The sequence below is a fragment of the Thunnus maccoyii genome, chromosome 16 (assembly GCF_910596095.1).
Source record: "Thunnus maccoyii chromosome 16, fThuMac1.1, whole genome shotgun sequence".
Lineage (NCBI taxonomy): Eukaryota > Metazoa > Chordata > Actinopteri > Scombriformes > Scombridae > Thunnus > Thunnus maccoyii.
In genome coordinates, this window is record NC_056548.1 from 2,597,836 (window position 1) to 2,617,794 (window position 19,959).

General features: G+C 40.7%; 1 protein-coding gene across 3 annotated transcripts in view; it reads right to left on the minus strand.

Annotated features, from left to right (window-relative positions):
* Positions 1-19,959, minus strand: part of akap6 (A kinase (PRKA) anchor protein 6) — a 238,062-nt gene that overhangs the window by 94,507 nt on the left and 123,596 nt on the right. For all 3 annotated transcript variants that reach the window (XM_042389345.1, XM_042389343.1, XM_042389344.1), the window contains one exon: positions 2,400-2,530. In XM_042389345.1, the coding sequence (XP_042245279.1) occupies positions 2,400-2,530 (131 nt within the window). The remainder of the gene's footprint in view (positions 1-2,399; positions 2,531-19,959) is intronic.

A 19,959-nucleotide genomic window follows, 5' to 3' on the forward strand; every position in this document is an offset into this window, starting at 1 on the left:
CTGCACCGGACACACACACACACACACACACACACACACACACACACACACACACACATATGAATAACCAATTAGTGTCCAACACATCCGATATAAATGACTGAAACATTAGACTGCAGAGGACTGAAAAACACAAACACAAACAAAACGAGCTTCATTTACATCTGTGTATGTTTCTGTAAGCACATAGAAGACAGCGCAGTGTTACCAAAGCTGAGCGCTGCAATTCATGCTGAATTTAAGGGTGTGTGTGTGTGTGTGTGTGTGTGTGTGTGTGTGTGTGTGTGTTGGTATCGAGGACACACACCGCATCCTTCATGTAAGTTACCGTGACGACACACTGACAAAGTCTGCAGAACACAACATACTAACACACCCACAGTTAAGCTTTCTTTCCATTTGCATACACACAACTTTGTGTATGTTGTTATTGTGTGAATGTGTGTGTGTGTGTGTGTGTGTGTGTGTGTGTGTGTGTGTGTGTGTGTGTGTGTGTGTGTCCTGCGTGTGAGTGATAACCACGGAGGGAGGCTCCTCAAAGTCGAGGATGAAACGCCGACAGGCAGCGTGACCAAAGACGTTGCTCGCCGAGCCGAGCCTGGCCACACCAGATTACTGCTGTTAACACTCACACTCTGTGAGTGTGTGTGTGTGTGTGTGTGTGTGTGTGTGTGTGTGTGTGTGTGTGTGATTACATTTAACTGTGTGTGTCTTTCTGTTGTGTGTGTGTGTGTGTGTCACATGTTACTGTGTTGTTGTACTGAGTGTTGATCTTGTTTTTTTGTCTTTTGTCCGTCAGTGTGTTTCTTTCTCATCAGAACTGAGAACAGTGATCCAGGAAGTTTTTTCTCTCTTTTATTGTGTTACACCGTATTCTGTTATATTCTGTTATATTCTGTTCTTCTAGTCTATTATTTATTGATTATCTATTGGTTGTTCTCAAGTGGCAGCTACGACGACGGCCGCTAGACGCTCTCATTGAAAAAGCCTCAATTTCTCTCTAGAAATACTGAGTCAATCATTGTTTTCAATGAGTCATTCTGGTCTCAATCTATAGATTCAGGCCCTCTAATAAGTGTGCTGGTGGTCATTTTGGAAATTATTGATCTGTTAATAAGATTTGAAGACTTGTGCTGTGTCTCAAATCGCATACTTCTGTACTTACACTTAACATTTTGAGTGTGTAAGTGCGTTCACACTGAGAAGTATGGGAAATGCAGTGCACTGTGAGAACCCAGATGGTGCACTCAAAACGGCCAAAAAGTTGAGTGTGGAACTATGGACACATCTCGCCCTCAATGGTCGCCATCTTGGCTACGTAGCGGAAGGGGAGGGACCACTTTTCAAACTGGAAATGGCGGCTGGGTACGTTATAACTACGGTGAACATCGCCACATTATGCAAATGTAAGTTATACATGTGTTTTTTAGCACTAAGCACCACTATACTGTTGTTAGATATAAGCCGTCAGTATGTTTTTTGGGTTAATTTAGCAGTTTGTATGCTAACGCTAGCTAATGCTAATTTGCGATTGTCATTTATGGTAAGTGCACAACAGCTGTGTTTGATTTGAGACAACACTACCCTGTCAAAATTCGTGTACTGTGCCAGTAAGTACATAGTGTACACAGTGTAGTACATGAAAGTGTACTAACAGAAGTATGTGATTTGAGACGCAGCTTTATAGTAGCTTTGATGTCTGCTGTGTGAGCGTTGATTGACAGCTGTGATTGACAGCTGGCTCACCTGCTGCTCTCCTGTTTCCGGGACTCACACTGAGTTGGACTATTGTTGTAATATTTCACTAAGTTTAACGTTACTTGATTATGATACCTGCCCTGTTAGCACAATTTAGCTAAAGTAGCTAACGTTAGCCCAAGTCTGCAGCACTTGGTGTTCACAGTAAGCTAGCGTTAGCTTGCGTCCGAGGTAGCGGGGCGTGAAAGACAACACCCCGCGCTCCTTACATGGAAGGACCTGGCACTGACGGAAAAGAGGGCGTCAAACATAAGATGCAACTCTGGGCATCAAACCTACAAATATTAAACCTTAGAGATCTTCTCCAGACACGTTTTAAGATAAAAAATATTCTACTTTAAATGACAATTCATGCCTGAGATGGTTTTTCCATGAAGAAAAAAGTTCAATCTCATGGTCAGAAATTCTCAAGATGTTTCCTACTTCACTAAAGTAAAGTCCATTGCTGTGTAAAGGGTGATAGTTGACCTTGTTAACAGACGTCTCTTTGATATTGTTGGTTTATGTGGAAAATACATTCAGGTTGTTGTTTGATTTGTTTCTTGCAATACCACAGTTGGCCACCAGGACACATCGGGATCAATAAGTCAACAAATTTAAGTGAAGTTTACACATATTAAAGTGTCCTGTTGTGTGTTTACCTGTTGCTCATGGCCAGCTGGCTGTAGTGCCTCCTGTTGGTGGGTGAGGGGTAGTGCAGGCTGCTCAGTTTGATCGCCATCTGCTCCAGAGCGGCTCGCTGGACTTCACACTGACCGGAGATCAGCTCAGCCTGGACGACACACACAAATACAGACATACAGACATCAGTCACGTCTTTGCATCTTAAAAACATCTTTCTGAAGTCGTTCATCGGTCTGGACGACGATGACGTCCGTGCATATTTCTGTTCATCCAGCACTGCAGAGATATTTCAACAACTAACTATCAGATTTCTCTAATATTCACTGCAGATGTTCAAGATCCAAATACAATAAAGCTGAAATGTATCAAGCCAGAAGTTCAGATTCTGTGCAATAAGATTTGTAAGAATATTACTATTTTACTATTTTGTTGCTTCCATTGATAGAACAAAGACTCAACAGTGATGCTTTTTAAAGTTAAGGCACCTCAGTCTACTTTGCTTCAAAATCAACACTGACTGACGGCAGACGACGTAACACAAAGTCAGATGTTTTCTATGTTTATCTAACAACCTTCACTCTGTTTTGCTATAAAGACATCACACTTCCTGAGTATAACACGGGTCGTTTTAAGCTTCAACATTGTTTTAAGCTGTTTCATTATTATGTAACAGATAGGTAGCCTTTAAGTTCACTTTAAGTACCGTTTCCCATCCTCAACTTTACACTTTCACCTCCACTCGTTAAGACTTAAAAACCAGCTGAGTCATCAGCTTGTTTGTTGCTTTTTATTAGTGCAGCCTTTCAGTCTTATTTCTTTATTTCTTGTTATTTGCAAATACATGAAATCTAACTATTTCAAAGGATGCAAGCTGGAGGAAATGTTGAATTACTGTTCATGATAATGGAACAAGCAATGTGTTTGTTTATTCTCATTACAGTCAATCAAAAAAAAGTCTGTCCGTTGCTTCTCGTCCTCTGTTAGTGAACAGAGGAAGTGTGTGTGTGTGTGTGTGTGTGTGTGTGATGTCACCGTGCGTCTGAGTGGGATCATCTTCCTCTGAGTGTGATTAGCTGTTTATTGCAGATGAATGAGATTCGGCCGTGCCATGTTTTTGACGGACGTGCCCTTTAAAGCCCCGTTGAGCGGCCAACAAGCCACTAGAAACACACTTCACGCTTATCCTGCGCACTCTTATCTCAGCTCACACACACACACACACACACACACACACACACACACACACAGACACACACACACACACACAGACACATACTCATGCATTGGTATGTACATGTATATGCATATAAATGTATATACACACACTCACCCGGTGAAAATATCTCTCTAAGGTCTCTAACACACACATCTCACTACAACACAAATTACCCATAAAACCACACACACATTTAGCATGAATCGCTTTTCTCTGGTACAAATTACCTCTCGTACACACACACACACACACACACACACACACACACACACACACACACACACCAAGGCTGCACAAATCCACCATGAATTGCTCCACACACACACAAAAATAAACATACATACACATGGAGCATGAATCGCTGCTCTTTCTCACAAATTATCCTTCACACACACACACACACACACACACACACACAGCTAGTCGCACTCAGTATCCAGACACAATCATATAGAGGCACTCAGCGCGCCGCTCAGATGTAATTGCATACAAACTATATGGAGATGAGGCTTCAATTGAACCAATGAAGGCAGAGTGAGTGTGTGTACAAACAGGGGACACACACACACACACACACACACACATATACACACACATGACCGCCTGCTTTTTCCTCATTCAGTAACAATCTGAATAAAGTGTCGTCGCGTCGCGTTCGCCGTCCGATCTACTTAGCGGGCTCGGCGGAAGGATCTGGAAAGGTCATCCAATCTGTGGAAGGCAGAGCCACTCAATCAGAGAGCTAATAAACAAACCGGCAATACACAATCAACAGCGCTGTCTGCGTCTCTGCGTGTGTGTGTGTGTGTTTTAAGGTGTGTGTGCGACTGAGGGTATATTTTGTTTGTGTGTGTGTGCTGCTATTACAGAAATGAAACTAACTGGAAGCTCTCAGAGAAAATTTTTCTCACTTTGTCTAAATGTCTCTCCACTTCCATTCATTACTCGTGTGTTTCTGTCTGGCGTTTGCGTTTTGCAGGCTGTTTGCTGCCTGGTTAGCTGGTTGGCGAGTCAGTAAATCAAGTCGAGTTGTTCATTTAGTTGTTCTTTTCTTTGCTAATTTGTTTCAGTCTCTTAATCTGGATCCAGATTTATTAACATTAAAAATGTTTTAACTTACTAGTAGCAAAGTTCTTCGTCCCAAAGTGAAAAAGACACATTTATCAAGTGATTCTCTCCTTATTATAGTGAATTAATCACATGTATGCCCTGATAGCCAATCAGAAAGAAGGATTCTCAATGATGTTATTCTCATAGGCCTATAGTATTTAGATTTATTTATATTTTTATATAAAATCATTTGTGAGACAGGAGCTGAAACAGCCTGTTTCAGACAGAGGCTGAACTGAGGGGCTGCATAAAGGACCAGTAAAGATAAATAAGGAGTTTTTAACTGGAAATCATGTAGAGATATTCCAATAGAGCCCCAGAATATAAATATAGAGCTGGATATGTCGCCTTTAAGCTCCTCAGATGTGGTTGTATTATAGTGAACTAATTATTTTACACAGTTGTCATATATTAGTGTCAATAGCAGGATTGTGTTCTCAACATGTAATATTTTGTAGTTTACCAACTGCGAGAGAAAAAGTAAGAACTTTTATATTTTTTGGCATTTAATTGTAGTCAGAAAACTTTAAGAAAAAAAAGTTTGAAATAGTAAAGATACATTTATTGGCATTACATGGACGAGACCTCAGTCAGTCAGTTATTCATTCAGTTCGTCTGTTTTCTGAAGTTTGCAGCAAGCAAGCAAATGCAATCTTATGGTTATAATTGGCTTTTTCATACCTAACAGCTGACTAAAGCCATAATGAAACACACACACACACACACACACACACACACACACACACACACACACACTGAAGCAATTTCTCCTGGACGCCTTGAGGACACAGAACTGGAACGCAGTGTCTGTTTAAAACACACACACACACACACACACACACACACACACACACACACACACGGTGATGAGTTGGGCTGCTTCCCAGTCTGAAGGATCTTCAAGGATTTCTGTCAGAAATTATTTCTCTTCAAACTAGACTCATGGCTCCATCTGTTAGTGTGTGTGTGTGTGTGTGTGTGTGTGTGTGTCGTTCACCATGGCCGTCTGTCTACTGAACTGTAAAGAGGATCAAAACAAAAATGAAAATGTACATATATCTGTGAGCTACTGGTATACATCTGACACACACACACACACACACACACACACACACACACACACACATTCACACACAGATCAGCTTACATACCTTAAAACGATTACGCTACAGTGTAAAACGCTATAAATGACACAGAAACACAGTAGATCCTTTTGATACTCGTTTCTCTTGTGTACGATTTACAACAAACAAAATACAGTATTGAACATTCAACACGTCTAAAATATGACTGGTCCCGCGCTCACAAACAAATGTACAAAAACAAACAAAAAAACAAAACATCCAAGTTAAGTTCAGTTATCAAAACCAACTATTTGGTGTCACAAGCGCTCTCCATGGTGCTGATTCTACTACGTGTCCCAGACTGCTCATAGACATTACATAAAACACATAAAACATCTTTCAAAACAGCTCATTATAATCCTCCATAGTGCTCCGTCCTCTCTGATATTCTCTGCCGTGTTTAGGATTTCCAGTATGGTTTTAAGAGTCCAGTATGGCTGACGACATGATAACTTCCGCTGGAACGCCATCGGACGGGTGAAACTTTCAATCTCATTTGCACTTTTCACACAGGAGCAAGATTAGAAACACGAAGGCGTCCTTGATGGTGTTCTCACCAGTAGCTAACCGGGGCTCGACTGCAACCAATCACATCACGAGACAAACTCAAGTTAACAGCATCATCCCTTTAACCTCTGCGTACCGCACTCCAGAGACCCTCCAGAGTATTGAATAAAGAAGCCTCTGAGAGTTTATAGAGAGAGAGAACAATCCCCCTGTGTGATATTCTGATTACCTGAATACAGATTAAAAAACTTCAAACACATTCTGAGGATGTGAGATTCTACATTCAGGAACATTAATCCCTCACTATTCTCTGGCTTATAGTGGAGGTTTGTTTACAACCTTTGTGGTCATCTGGGTGCTGTTTCCTGCCTGGCGGGAATCTCTTGTGATCATGTTGTCGCATCTTCAGATAATAAAAATGTACTTGAGGAATAACTTGTTATTGCATCGGTGACAGAAGAGGCTGGTGAAATGTCTCTTTGGGGAGCGGGAGGGGAGGTGTAACTATTTTATCAACATATGCGTTTATTTGATAGGGACAATGCAAATGATCATAATGCCACTATAAAACTAGACCATTATATTATATAGGGCCTAATTTAAGGCGTGTTGCCCACTTTTCTGCAATGAAAAAACACTGTAAAAGACCAACAACACACATTTAGCTTCTATCTCACCTCTGTAGCTATGCTGCTGCTGAGATACGTTTTACCCGGATGTACAACAACGTGCTACTCACTCTCTGCTGCCACCTGCTGGATGGTGTGTAATTCAAGAGCTGTTTGAGCCCCAACAAGCTCCTATCTCTTGTATTGAAGAGGAGCAAACTGAGCATGTACAACTTATAACGAGAGTCTTGTATTAAAGTGTCATGTAGGTCTGCAGATATATCCTCCTCCGATGGACCCCGGGACAGAAATACATCACCTATCACTAACTTTACACAACGTACAACTATTTTAACCAACATTTTTATTCCCTAACTAGAATGTTTACCTTGCTCATTTAAAAAATATACATATATTTCAAAGTAATTTTTTAAAAGTCAATGAACGTCTATGTGATTCTTCTTCATGTGGGTGTGGTGCTATTGCGCCCTCTATTGACCCAGCCGCCATTATCCCAATGATTGGGATAATATAATAAACTTTATCTGTATAAAACTCTTAAAACAGAGTTCTGTACAGGAGGTCAAAGAAACTAAAAGCTGAAAGAATCGAGTGAGTTAGGATAAAAGAAAACAGACACATAAATAAAATAAAATAATATATATAATCAAATATTTTGTCTGGTATTTCTATGAAGACTGATTGTGTGTGTGTGTGTGTGTGATTTCAAATTGAACGGCTGAGTCCAGTGTTTCTAGTCTCGTCTTTAACGCTGCTAATAGACACAAGAATCAATAAGAATCTGCCTCATTTGATGAATATGTAGCCCGTCCCCTGACACACACACACACACACACACACACACACACACACACACACACACACACACAGTCTGTGTATGTAATCTTTGTGTGTTTCTATCTGCTCGTGTACATGTATGCATAAATATGTGTGTGTGTGTGTGTGTGTGTGTGTGTGTGTGTGTGTGTGTGCACTTCGTTGTGCTGAATCAAGTCATTTTGGGGCTTTTTGTTTACATGTCAGGGCCAATTTACCCAGAATCCCTGGAAACCTTCACAAGCACATCTCCCCTGAGGTGTATGTGTGTGTGTGTGTGTGTGTGTGTGTATGTGTGTGTGTGTGTGCATGTTTTCAGGTTTATGTGAGTGTGTGAAGCTGGCAAGCGTGCGTGTTGATTTGCAGCTGTGAAAATGTGGCTAGATCCTGAATGTGTCCGAATGTTTGTGTGTCTATAGTGTGTTTGCCTGCCTTTATATATATATACGTGTGTGTGTGTGTGTAAATGTGTGTGTGTGTGTGTGTGTGTGTGTGTGTGTGTGTGTGTGTGTGTGTGTCTCCTGGGGTTTTCCCGGGGCTATAACTGCCAATCAAACAGCGGTATCAGGACTGAGAGCAGCAGCAACACGGCAGCATCCAGGAACACACTGTCTGCTCCATTCATTAAAAAACAGATATCTGCTAATAAATCAATACACAAATCCATCAACCGATCCATCATGACACGGAATAACACATCTACAAACAGGAAGTGTGTTCGCTCGTCCCAACTATGATGTCATATCTCTAGTAAAGACTATATCAGCTGTTTCAGAGTTGCATACAGGCGTCTCTTTAGGCGGCTGCGGGTCCAGCGGCGCCTGCGGTGTTGCGTCAGCTCTGTTTGCTTTAATCTGGAGGAAAACATCTTAATGCCAGGAGTCATGTGAATGAGTTCTGGCCCGCCGCTGGCTCTCTGTGCTGATTGCTGCCAGGAGCGTCGCCCCCAAAAAAACCCACTCTCCTGGTTTTGTCACCGAGCAGGTGGAGAGCAGAACGAAAAGCTCCGACGACAACAACAACAACAACACACCTTCTGTCTTTACACTCTTCTGGAGATGTTTTACTGTTTTAAAAACGAGTCAGCTGGTCCATCAGCACCGCCTCGTCTTATTCATCATTTTAATGATCTTTCCTGTAGCTTCATCCGTAAGATAAACTGGTTATAGATCAGTTCATCTTCTGAATACGTGTGTTTACCTTCCAGCTGAGGATTTACAGTCTTAAAGTCTTTTATACCATCATCATCCATTAAGAAACATGTTCATGCTCAGCTGATATCAGAGTGGATCTTCTCAAAGACATATTTAAACTGGTGCACCATCATCATCATCATCATCATCGTCATCTGGTCCTTCTGTGCTCAACTGTAGAATAAAACACTGTCCAGCAAACTTCTTACATCTTTGTACCAGTTTGTTCGAAGAAGTTCAAGACAATTTGTGTCTATTTGTGTGAATATTGTCTTTAACTATTGTCTGATCTGTTGTTTTGATGATGATGCACAACAAGCAGAAAACACAAATACAGTAAAATTGACAGAATAACGTCAAAAGCAACTTTGGAGTCGGGGGGGGGGTTTAATCAGTGAGCCATAAATGAGGTTTGCTGTTTGTCTTTTGAATCCAGATTTGACGTTAATTTCTTGCAACATCAGAGTGTGTGTGTGTGTGTGTGTGTGTGTGTGTGTGTGAGTTGCAGGTCAATACTGGACGTGAGATATTCCAATAACAGGGTGTTTTTGTCTTGATAGAGCGGAGCAGTGGGTAATGATACAGGATCGATAATGGATATGAGACGGCTGCATCCAGCTGCCAACACACACACACACACACACACACACACACACACACACACACACACACACACACACCTGTGCGTGTTGATACTGTAATACAGTTTGATTTGTGTGAAGCAGTTGAATGAATTTCATCTTTGAGGGCAGAATAAATAATTGCCAGTGATACAAGACTGAACACACACACACACACACACACACATACACACACACACACACACACCCTCTCTGGCCAACAGCAATATAACACTATAAGAAATATCAGCAACGCAGCAGGTTCAGTTACAAACAACAGAGGAATAATCTATTAAAAATAATCTGTTTATAATCTAGAGAATATATGTAGGGAGATTAATTAAATATATGTTATAGATATCTTGTAGATATAATGTGTATAATTTGTATTATCAGTGTAAGTTATAAACGAGGTTTCACTCAACACGTCCTTCCCTTTGATCGCCCTCCATGACCCCGCAGCTCTCCTGTCTGTCTGCAACATCACCTCCACCTCGTCTCTCTCACTCTTTTCCTCATCAAGATCAGATTTTTTTTTTATGTTGGTTAATTATTTCCTAATTAGTTTGCGTGTTAATTAGAATAGTGGCTAATGTTAATTAGCTGTATTAATGGGAGCTGCTGTAACACCTGCCCCCAGCGCCGGGCTCCGCCGCCTGCCAAATTCTTCAATATCTTCATCTCAAACCGGCTTCCTGACTCTGCGTGTGTGTGTGTTTATATGCATGAAAACATGTGATGTGTTGTTGAAGTTTATATCCAAAGACGGAGACGGTCCTGAGATGTGACATCTGAGATTAGCAAGGAAAAGTCAGGTCAGGCACTTGGTTCAGTGTCGGCGCCTCACAGGCCAGTAAAAACAAAGATGGAGGAGAGCGACGATAGCGACGCGGCTCAACGGAAAGACGAGGAAGTTTCAAATCTGTTGGACAATTAAGGAGAAGCTTCTGTTCAAGTAATCCTAACTTGTCGGAGTACGTTCCAAATCGCTCCCTCAGATCTCACGGTGCCGGTCTGCTGAGGGCGACGCTGCCTTCAGCTGTTATGCACCGAGGATTTGGAACGCGCTCCCTCCTCGTATTAGACAGGCGACTCAAAACCTACTTCTATGACCTTGATTGATGTTGTTTTACTTCTATGATTTTATCCTTTTTCCAGAGTTTTGTCTTTTAACTGATATTTATCCTGTTTTAATGTGTATGTATGTGAATGAATGTATACATATATGTATGTATGTGTGTGTAAATATGTATGTGTATATATATATATATGTATATATGTTTTATATTTCTTTTGTAAAGCACTTTGAGCTGCATTTTATGCTCTATAAATAAAGATTATTATTATTATTATTACTATTAACTTGAGTACATGCGGCTTGCATTTCATAAATGTGAACCATCAACACAAAAATATCAAATCTGACTAAAAATAATGTAATAACGTAAAATAATGTAAGGTCTGTAATGTGAATGTCGCCAAATGTAAAGAAATGTGTATTTTGGGGCTTTGACCTTGATTGACACTTAGCCAGCTGCTTGTCCAATCAGCTGCTCACACTGAGCTGGAGTAACAGGAAGGGCACTTTGACAATCACTGTTTCTCCTCCCTCACAAGTGATGGATATTGTAGTTTTTTTTTTTACTGCTGTTGTCTTCTTTTATTGAAGTAGCCGGCATGAGATTAGCATCTTAAACACACACACGGGTCCCTGACACGTCTCTGTGTGAAATTAGCTGATCTCCCAGCATGCTCTAGTGATGCAGACCTAAAACACTATTAAGAAAAAAAAAAAAAACGTCAACCAGCCCAAAGAGCAAGCGGAGAGAGAAAATGATGATCACCTGAAAAAAAAAAATCAATAAAGATATCTCCAGTCCTGACTCTCTTTATTGTATTTTTCTATTCATGTCTCACAACCGAATCAAACAGAATCGTGTTTTCAGAGAATCAGGGTTTTTTTTTCAAAATTAATTACAGAGACAGAGGTAAACTGGTAGAGATGTTGGAGGTGGAGGATGGAGGGAAGGATGGAGAGGAAGGAGAAGGAAGAAAGAGAGGAGAGGAGAGGAGGAGGAGGAGGAGGAGGAGGAGGAGGGATGGAGAGAAAACATCTAAAGGCTCCAGCAGCTTGTTTAGTCATTTATTTAGTATTTATCTTCCTCTGTCAATTCATCTGAGTATCATCTAAAGACTGCAGAGAAGGTGGAATACGCTGCATCATTTTCCTATAAAACACACACACACACACACACACACACAGACTCCAGCTTCACTGTTTCATTAACATTGTTCCAGTGATAAATAACTCAAACTGCTGCAGACTGTTCCGGGTAAGATTCAATTTCTCTGCATGTTTTTTTACTTTCTGACCCCCGCAGCCTCCCTCCCTCCCTCTGTGTGTGTGTGTGTGTGTGTGTGTGTGTGTGTGTGTGTGTGTGTGTGTGTGTGTGTGTGAGCATGCTGGTTTCAAGGTCCAAGGTTTTTTGCAAATAAAACGTCTTCTTTCACCTGACCAACACTCCAAAAACCCAAAGATATTCAATTTACAACTGTGTTAAATAAGTAAAAGCAGACAAATTATCATGTTTGAGAATCTGAAACCAGCATTGAGCCATCGATTTTCAAAATAATTGCCTGTTTATTTATTTTCTGTTCTCTACAGAGCTTTTTTTTTGGAAATTGGGGACAATTTTTGAAAGTTTAAGACATTTTTTTTTTAAAAGGACATTTGGGAGAAATGAGGAGATTTTGGACTTTTTAGTACATTAACGAAATTCACTTCCTCAAAGTGCTGTTTCAAAATAAGACTTAAGTTTATAATTAGATTTACTGTAAGTTGAGTTTCTGTGAGCAGAATGATGTTTGTGCACATTCATCTGCTTCATCACTTTAATAAATGAGCAGGATTTGTGACATCACAACTACTTTGGAGCCAATCGTTGTCCAGAATAAAAGATTTTATCAAAGTAATTTTACTTTTTTTTTGTGTGGAAAAAAGCATCAGAAACCAATCATTATTCAAAGCAGAGTGTTTTATACGTCTTAGAAGATGTCTGGAGGGGATCACGATATGTTAATGAGGACTCTGACAGGTATAAAAGTACAAATGAGTGTTTCTCATCTTAGAGACAAATTGAAGAATAAAAAAAAACGTTTATAAAAATAAGAAATTACAATCCGCTGTCAGCAGAATCCAAACAGCTCAACACGCTGCCTCGCTGTTGTTTTCTCCTCCATCCGCCCCTCCATCATCCTCCGTCCATCCCTTCATCAGGTAGAGTGACCTTGTATTTCATTTACTGATAATTACATGGATTTATTCCACCGAGAGGCTTTAATTAGAATGCTAGAAATATTGATTGCCTCTATCATCTCCCTCTCTCCTCTCCTCCACTCATCCCTCCTCCCTCCCTTTCCATCCCTCCGTCCATCCGTCCATCCGTCAGCCTCCAAACTGTTTGGGAATCGGAGAGAAACAGAGGGATGAGGCGAAGGTAGAGAGGAAGACAGGGACAAACTGAGGAAAGAAGAGAGACAGTCGAGATGTCTTTCTCACAGTTTTATGGATTGTTCATAAAGCTGAGGCCATGTTTGTTTGTTTGTTTGTTTGTTTGTTTGTTTGTTGAATGAAGATCCACTTTCTAGTGTTTTTTTTGGAGTTTGCAGGTCACATGACTACAACTATCTCCATGACAACTGAGAAAGCATCATCCACTGAGGAAGTATTGTCACCGTGTTTAAAGTTTTGAATGTGAAGAATGATATTTTATTATTATATTAAATCATATTTTATTAGTATCTTGTATACTAAAGGTGATAAAATGTGAACGCCACAAGTTGCATTAAAACACAACAAAGTGAAAAGTGATTTTCAATCATTTTAGAGAAGTTTGATAGTTTATTTACATCCACAGCTGGACAGAAACACGACAGATGTTGTATTTTCAGTTTGTCAAAGAGGCAAAAAAATTATTATAATGCAGCTTTATGAGCGTTAGCAGAAGTAATTTAAGTATACAACTTGCCAGAGGTTATGTTTAGCATCACTTCAGCTGCTAATGTTGCCGAGAGCAACGAGCTCTTCAAACATTATATGGTTGTAAATTCACTATCAGCTCGGTTGCTAACACGTAGCGGTTAGCGAGTATCCTGATATTAGAAGCCACAGACTGGAGATCACATAGAATACGCTGATCATTAATTAGCAAATTGATAATTAATTACATCTATAAGTCATCATCACAAATGCATTGTGGGAATGGAAATGAACTGTTGTTGTGTGTGTGTGTGTGTGTGGGGGGGGGGGGGGCAGAGAGGAACAGAAGAAAACAGAGATAGGAGAGAATTAAATGAATGTTCAGCCGAGCTAACAGGCCTGCTGACTTTATTTTCTGCTGGCCGAAGCAGAAAGACGCTGCAGAGTTGTTGGTTTTTTTTTTTTTTTTTTTTGATGTTTGATTAATTATTTTGGTGCCAATCCATTTCTGCTTCCCTCCATATTTAATTAAAATATCATTTTAAAACATAATTACGTTTTTAATCCGACTGCGAGTGAGTCTCCAGCAAAGCAAAGAAGACTCCTCTCTCTCTCTCTCTCTCTTTTCCTTCCTCTCTCTCACTCTATTGGCAAATTGGAAGTTGCCTGCAGGCTTCGCTCACACACACACACACACACACACACACACACACACACACACACACACACACACACACACACACACGAGCGAGGTAAGCAGTGTACCTTTCAGTTGCAAAAAAGGTAGAAATGTTGTGAATGTTCTCAAACAATGTATGTGTATCCTATCTGACCTGGGATGATGTATAGTGTGTGTGTGTGTGTGTGTGTGTGTGTGTGAGTGTGTGTGTGTGTGTGTGTGTATAAACACCCAGCATGAGGCCCGGCGGCTGCTGATGGCCAAGCTAATTATGCATGAAATCAAATATGATTTAAAAAACAACTTCACAAGAAGAAACTCTTTCTCTGCTACAACACACACACACACACACACACACACACACACACATACACACACACACACACACTCAGCAGGAGAGTGGAGGCAGATGATGGCGATGATTGTGTGTTTTTGTCCGGATGTATTTGTGTGTCTAAGGACAGAGAGGAAAGCGTGACGACAGATGATGAGCTGTATGGATTCATATCTCCTCTTGTTTTAATGGAAACAGGTCGGAGATGCTGCTGCTGCTGCTGCTGCTCTGGATTTTCCTTCTTTTTCTTTAAAACAGAGACATTTAAACACAAACTGTAAGATAAAAACGACTCTGATGACTTCCACAATGCTGCACACAGCCGGGTCTGCTGCCGTGGGCAACCAGTTTAAAGCAGAACGAGGATGATTTTGAGATTTTCAAAGTCTTAAATCATAAATGTGAAAAGATTCAGATGTGTATTATCAAAAAAATTACGGTTTGGACCTTTAAGAAGTGGTCAAAAGAGACAACGTACATTTATTCAAGTTCTGTTCTTTATTATCTTTCATATCACCTCCTATAAAATATTTTTACAGAGAGAATTTATTTTACTTGATTTGTTTTTTTGCTGGAATTAGTTTTACTTATCTATTCTGGTCCCGTTGTTGTCTTTTGTTCATCTATGTTCTACTGTTTGCTTTTATTTTTGTTGGTTTTCAGTTTGTTGTGAGTACATTCTGATACTTAAAATACTTACTTTTACTTAAAGGGAACCTATTATGCTCATTTCGAGCTCTGTATTTTTATTCTGGGACTCCACTAGAGTCGCTTTGCATGATTCACGGTTCAAAAAACTCCTTGTTTATGCAGCCCCTCAGTTCAGCCTCTGTCTCTAACAGGCAGTTTTAGCTCCTGTCTCTTTAAGGCCCCGCCCCTCCTGATGAGCCCACTCTGTTCTGATTGGCCAGCTTTCCAGCCTAGCAAGGGGCTACTGTATCAGAGTCGTGTTAAGTTACCGCTGATGTAAACCCAACATTTCCTGCTTTACTGCTTCATATTAAAGATATTTGGAGCTCTTTGTTCAGGGAGGAATAGTACAAGGAGAAACAGCCACAGTGATGATGATGTTTGATGAAGAGCCACAGACGACCAGCACACCTCCAACAGGTAAACTACTTATTTGACTTTGCCCTGCTGTGTAATGGAAAAACACTCACCTTGCCTTTGTTGGCACATTGCACATTGCTGTATGTACTGACAGACAGACAGTAATGTGCCAACAAAGTCAGAGAAGAAGAAGACTGCTAGAAAAATCTGCTCTGCAAATATTTTATGAGGAAGAAAACGCGTTCAACATCAGACTTCAAGGATGCACATGATGAGTTTCGGTTAGTAAAAATGAAAATAAACATAAACTTTTGTTTGTTAACAAGAAAGCGCCAGAGGACACCTTCAAGATGCTTTTTAAATATAGAAAAAAATATATAGATTTATGATTTTTTTTTGACATTATTCCTCCTGTTCAGAACTTTTAAGTGCCACCGCCGTATCAAAGGTGACACTTTTGATTTCTGCTAGAAAAAAAAAAAAAAGGAGAGAAAAACACCTCACGCCTGGCTGAGTTCAGATCTTTAAAAATGCAGCGGGCTCTTCAGGAATCAAATTACCTTGAGCCGATTCAAAGGCTTCTCATAACCATCACCGTGCACCGTGTTCTTCAAAACAAGCAAATTAGATGTGGCGTTTATTTACGCGGCGGGTGGCGGAGGGGAATTAAGATTTTGGGGGGGTAAATTACGGGTAATTAAGGTCCATTCTGCATAATTCTTGGTTATTAAATGTAATTTGATGGCGAGCGTCTAGGACTGAAAGTAATGTGTGACGTGACGACGAGAGAGAGAGGACAGCGAGAACGAGGCCGTCCGGTTTATTTGTTCTAACTCTCTCTCTAAATTCACCTCCTCTTCCTCCTCTTCCTCCTCCTCCTCCTCCTCCTGTCTGGGCTTTCCACTCTTTTCAAGGACACCATTCCAGTTATTTTCAATATCAAAAGGTGGAACATGAATCAAAACTAACACATAATACAGCGGCTGCAGTCCTCAACCTCCACCGGCTGATACGGAGAAATGGTGGAGAGAGGAAAAAAGATAGTGGAAGAAAAGGAGAGAGAGAAAGGATAGAAAATGTAAAAAAAGGTGGAAAGGGAAAGATGGGAGAGGGAAAAGGCAAGAGGAGAAAATTCTTGAAATTATCTCATCACACAGGCAGGTTTGTTTCACTTGTTTTAATTGAGAAAATAAGACTTTTAGGACCGCAGTGAAGGGAGGGAGAGAACGAGCGAGGAATGACAAGGAAGTGAGGTCAAGAAACAGGAGGAAAAAAAAAGGGAGGGATGGTGGTAGTAACGAGGAAAGAAGGGAAAACAGGTAACGATGGAGGAAGAGAGAGTAAGGGGAGAGGCTGGGAAGGAAAGTGAGGAAAGGAAGTGAGGAAAGGAGGAAGGGAAGGAGGGACGTGATGGAGAGAGAGATATAAAAGGTAGAGGAAGAGCGAAGAATGGAAGGAAAGAAAGAAAGAAAGAGAGAAAGGAGTGCAGCCTCCTTTTTTCTGACAGAGAAATACTTTATGGCTGTTGGCATCTGCCACAATATGCCACCATCACCCCCGAGGGTCTTCTTCACTGGATTATTATGGTTACTACGGCGACAACGCCACACACACACGCCAGCTCCGAGGGGAGTTAAAAAAAAAAAAAAAGCTTTAAAAAAAAATTAGCAGGGGAGCCCGTTAGCCGGCTCCTCAGCTGGGAGCGGATTCTGATCTTTTTTTTTTTACGGCCTCGTTAGTCGGGATGGAAACCAGTCCGACCAGTGAAATCGCTCAGCTGGATTTAGCAGCTGCTCTAACGACACCTATAGGGTAAAGATTGCCCTCGGGGGTGAGATGAATCCTATTCAACAATATCAAAACACATGTGGGTGACGCTGTAAAAATCAAAATCATGTGTCCCAAAACAAATATCTGATTTTTAGCTCAACTGTTTAACAGCTGATTCACAGTTTGAATGTTTTTTTTTTGTTGTTTGTTATTAAAGTGATGATTAAAATCACAAAAAAACTGCTGTGAGAGAGTTTTAGTAAGTGGGAAACTTTGTTTAACTGGTTTTTAACCAACCAGCCAACCAGCTCACTGCAGGGCTGCAGCCAATGATTATATAATCTACATTTTTCAATTAATTATTTAGTCTGTGAAACGTAAGAAAATGGTGAAAAATGGCAAAAACTGAGGTAAAGTGAGTGCTGAGGTCAGAGATGTGCTGCTATAATATAATGAACAACTGTGTAGGAACCACCTACACTGATATTTCAGCTGGCAAATATACATAATTTAGAATAAATAAATATTTAAAATGTATTTTTATGGTATCTATAATTTTATACACAAATAGTACACAAGTCAAAATAATAAGTTCCACTAAGCAGCAGAATCATTACTAGCAGACACGACTATGAACTTCAGATTTTGCGGAAGGTAAACAATAAAAAAATGGCGACATTAGACAAGGTTACTATGATGTTGATGTTGAGATTATAGGGGGAAAAGTGCTTCATTTGTAAATAACTTAAGTATAAAGTTGTACAATGTAGCACCAAGAAGTTATGATATGTAGCATAACAACGTAGTTCCTGCACATGCTCAGTAGCGTCTGCTTTACACAGAACTACACTCCAGAGACTGAAAACATGATGCTGTTATTAGTCTTTGGAGCCGTTTCTAAACAAACTAACATGACCAAACTCTTCATGATGAAGGAACATGTGACCCAGTGCAGCGATGTGACTCACTGATGTGTTTTTAATAGTAATTAATGGTAATAATCATCAGAGTCATCCGTTAAAGGCAGGACAAGGAGCCGGCCATCACTGAGTGGGACAAGATATAATAAAGCATAACAAAGTGTAATAACAGCAAGTGTTTTCCTGGTGTTTCATCCAATTACATACATGATAAAATACATAGTGAAAGTTTAAAGATGGAAGTCAAATTCCTTGTATTTGTGTATCTGGATGGAGCGAGTGTTTCAGTTCTTTCCCTGAGAGTCAGTCACTCTGTCAGATGGCAGGAGAGTCGACCAAGGGCGCTATTTGATATTTAATATTTAATACGCTCACCTAATCATGCTCTAAGCTGCTGAGTGTGTGTGTGTGTGAGAGAGAGAGAGAGAGGGTGAAACAGAGCGGGTCTTTTCTCCCCGTCAGTCTGCGTTTTTTTGGTTTGTCTGCAGGTCATTTAATGATTTTAGATACAAGTGATTTATCATAATATTTTCAAGACAATCTTCTATTATTCTTTGCCTTCGTCTCGCTCACTCTTTACCTCACACTCCCTCCCTCTCCCTCTCTCTCTCTCTCACACACACACACACACACACACTTTCTTTTTCAGTCTCTCTCTCTCTCTCTGCAGTAGCATCATCTAACTCCTCGGTCAAAGCGGAATAATTGTCAATGAATATTTAACAAGGTTTCAGATGGAGGGATAGACATCATCCTCTCTCTTTCTCTCTCTCTCTCTCTCTCTCACACACACACACACACACACACACTCGCTCGCTCGCTCGCTCTCGGTTCTCTGTGATCCAGGCAGAGGTTAGCGATACGGCGTGGTCAGTGGTGCGTACAGCAGCCAGTGGATTAGCGACGGGGAGATGATGAAGTGCAGAATAAATACTAAATAAACACCCTCTGCTTTCGCTCCGCATACAGTAACGGCGCTCCGTGCTGACGGACATCTCTCGGCGGACATTTTGTGTCCTTCCTGACCCCTCCTCCTCCTCCTCGTCTTCCTCCTCCTCCTCCTCCAACTGGACTCGTTTTACTGGAGGAGGTCATGAAATCGTAATTAACCACCAGCGGCATTTTTAATTTTTAGTTCAGCGTGGATCTGCTTGAGAGTGCGAAGTGTAAAATATTCAGAGTGGTCTGGTGGCTGGAGACCGAATGTGTCCAAGAGGTTGCAGGTTCAACCCCTCCGACGCCTGTTAGAGGTGCGTCAGCAGTCGCGAGTCCTGGTGAAGTGCCCTTGAGCAAGATACAAGGGGCGAAACCTTGAAAACAGCAGCTATGGAAAGACAAATCCATGTTGTTTAGAGTCTGAAATATCAATAAACATAACTTAAAGCTCCACTTGAGTGCAGAAAAATTCCAACCTACTGTAGTTAAAGGAGACATATTATGCTTTTTGTGATTTTCTGTTATTTATATACTGTTATGATGTTGAATATCTGTGTTTAACATGGTCAAAGTTCCAAAACTTGTGGTGATGTAAAGCTCTCTGCAAGACAAACCTGCTCTAAACGCTTCGTTTGCAAGGTTTTTTTTCTACCTCGCTGACAAGCTGACGTCAGCTCGTCACACATAAATAACC